This window comes from Chenopodium quinoa, unplaced genomic scaffold (assembly GCF_001683475.1).
Source record: "Chenopodium quinoa cultivar QQ74 unplaced genomic scaffold, ASM168347v1, whole genome shotgun sequence".
NCBI lineage: Eukaryota > Viridiplantae > Streptophyta > Magnoliopsida > Caryophyllales > Amaranthaceae > Chenopodium > Chenopodium quinoa.
Genome location: NW_018743389.1, coordinates 5,505,882 through 5,509,007, shown reverse-complemented (window position 1 = coordinate 5,509,007; position 3,126 = coordinate 5,505,882). Strand labels below are relative to the sequence as shown.

At 44.1% G+C, this 3,126-nt stretch overlaps 1 protein-coding gene across 1 annotated transcript; it reads left to right on the top strand.

The window, feature by feature from the left end:
* The first annotated feature begins 772 nt into the window (after positions 1-772).
* LOC110738521 lies at positions 773-1,945 on the top strand. Its single transcript, XM_021918931.1, has one exon. The coding sequence runs from the start codon at positions 773-775 to the stop codon at positions 1,943-1,945; it is 1,173 nt and encodes a 390-aa protein (XP_021774623.1).
* The last annotated feature ends 1,181 nt before the right edge of the window (positions 1,946-3,126 follow it).

Genomic DNA, 3,126 nt, shown 5'->3' with positions numbered 1-3,126 from the left:
AAAGGAATCAGGCGGCCGCAGCTGAACTCAAAAAGCCGCTAGACGCCGGTTTCATTCGGCAATGTCACTATCCTGATTAGGTAGCAAATGTAGTTCTTGTGAAGAAGCCAAATGGAACTTGGAGAATGTGCGTAGACTACACCGATCTCAACAAGGCATGCCCTAAGGATAGCTTTCCCTTACCTAAAATTGACCGTCTGGTTGATTTAACAGCCGGGTATGCCCTGATGAGCTTTATGGACGCATACTCCGGATTCCACCAGATTCCTTTGTGGGAAGAAGATCAAGAGGAAACAGCGTTTGTGACCGAGCAGGGGCTATATTGCTACAAGGTTATGACATTCGGCCCAAAGAATGCCCCTGCTACATTTCAGAGACTTGTGAATACGGTCTTCAGAGATCAGATCGGCCGGAACATGGAAGCTTATATTGATGATACTTATATTGATGATATGATTGTTAAATCATAGATGCCGCCCGACAATCTGAAGGACCTCTGAGAAACATTTACTGAACTCAGGCGTCATAAGATGATGTTAAATCCAAAGAAGCGTGTCTTTGGTGTTAAGTCCGGCAAATTTCTTGGATTTTTAATTGATCAGCGCGGCATTGAGGCTAACCCTAAGAAAATCCATGCAGTCTTAGACATGAAATCGACCAGAACCATAAAAGAAGTTCAAAGACTGACCGACTGTTTAGCTGCACTGGACGATTTATGTCAAGATCAGGGGATAAGTGCCGTTATTTTTTCTAGACTATCAACAAAAAAGCAATGTTTGAGTGGACAGAAGAGGCTGAGGAAGCCTTCGTACAGTTGAAAAATTATTTGCGTACCCTTCCTCGGCTTGTCAGTCCACTCAAAGACGAGAAGCTATATATGTATCTTGCAATTTCAAATCATTCCTTAAGTTCTGTCCTGCTAGCTGAAAGGGACGACCATCAAATCCCTGTGTATTTCATTAGCCACATTCTGCACAATGCCGAGCTTAGGTATCCACCCATTGAAAAGTTCAGCTTGGCATTGTTCATGGCATTAAAGAAGCTAAGACCATACTTTCTTGCTCGCTCGATTGTGGTCTACACGGACCAACAGTTGAAGAAGCCGTTCATAACATTGGAGGCCAGTGGCCGAATGCTTAAATGGGCCTTAGAGTTGAGTGGATTTGATATCACATTCGAACCTAGAAAAGCAATCAAGGGCCAAGCCTTAGTAGATTTCTTAGCCAAAATGACACGGCCGGACTTACAACCGGCAAAGGATCAGATCTGGAAAGTTTTTGTGGATGGAAGTGCAACAACGAACGGATGTGGCGCTGGTATCATATGTCAATCTACGGAAGGAGAAAAGTTTATATATGCATTGAGATTTCAGTTTCAAGCCTCTAATAATGAGGCTGAGTATGAAGTCCTTCTGGCCGGCCTTAGAATGTGTAAGGCAGTCGAGGCAACAAAAATTGATGCTAGCTCGGACTCTCAGCTGATAGTCAGTCAAGTGAATGGTGACTATGAGGCCAGGGAGCCGACCATGATGAAGTATCTTCAGATGGTGAAGGATGAGGCCGACAGCCTAGAGCACTTCACGCTGCAAGCTAGTTCCCCGGTCCGAGAATCATCAGGTGGACGCCCTCTCCAAGCTAGCTTCCTTGGCATATGTAATACTCCAAGATTTGTGTTCTGGGAAGTAAAGGAAAAGAGGAGTATCGATGCCGAGCCTGTGAAAATCATTGATGGAAGCTCCACATGGATGGACGGAGTTATCTCCTATCTTAAGGATGGAGTTCTTCCGGATGACCCTAAAGAGAGCTGGCTGATGAAGAAGAAGAAGGCATGGTTTGAGATGAAGGGGGAGAACTTATTCAAAAAATCCTTTGTGAAGCCCTACTTGAAATGTATTACGGCCGAGAGAGGGCATGAGGTGTTGGACGACCTCCACCAAGGTCATTAAGGATCACACATAGGCGGGCGAGCGTTAGCTGAAAAGGTTACCCATCTGGGGTATTATTGGCCGAGCATGAATTTAGACGCCATGGAAATGGTGAAAAAATGTGACAAGTGCCAGAGATTTGCAACCCTTATACATCGCCCGACAAATAGCTTATTGGCCATAAGTAGTCCACTTCTCTTTGTAAAATGGGGCATAGATATCTTGGGGTTGTATACTCCAGCATCCGGATAGAGGCGATATGTTTTAGTAGTTGTTGACTACTTCACAAAGTGGGTCGAAGCTGAGGCCGTCCGAGGGATCAAATGGAGAGATGTATTTGCCTTCATCCGGAAGAACATTATCACACGCTTTGGTGTGACACAATCAATGGTGTTCGACAATGGACCTCAATTTGAGGCCGGCCAACTTAAAGATTGGTTAAGTGACCAGGGCATAACACATTGTTTTTCCTCGGTTGGACACTTAATGGAAAATGGCCAAGTTGAAGCATACAACAAGTTAATCTCCAATGGCATCAAGTGCAAGCTTGAGAAAACAGGCGGCCTATGGGATGATGAGTTGGTCAATGTGCTATGGTCCATTCGTACGTCATCAAAAAGTTCAACAGCGGAGACCCCATTTTTTTTGGTCTATGGCACTGAGGTCGTGCTCCCAATTAAGATGTATGAGCCCACTCTACGAGTGATGCTATATGATGAATCGGCCAATTGGGTGGCCATGAAGACCACCCTAGACTTCTTTCTAGAGGCTAGGGGCAATGCGTTGCTTAGACACGAAATTTATTGTCTAAGGATGATGAGGGCATATAATCGTAAAGTGTCTAAGCAGCCGCTTAAGATTGGAGACTTGTTCTTAAGGAAGATGGAAGCGGTAGGCTGGGCCAATGAGGATGACAAGTTAACCCCAAACTGGGAAGGGGCTTACCGGATCAGAGAAGAAGTCCGAGGTGGTACATACCGTCTTGAAGCCTTGGATGGCCATCCTATTCCTCGTACGTGGAATACAGACAATCTGAAAAAATATTTTGTATAAATTGTTTGTACTTAGCCAAAGTTGTACATACAACTAGGTCTAAACGACTGAGCAATGTAATTAAAGTCGTACGGCAAAAAATAATGTAATTTTGACGATATCAATGAAAAAGTCAAACATTGTTATTTTTTCCATTTACTTTATAAGTT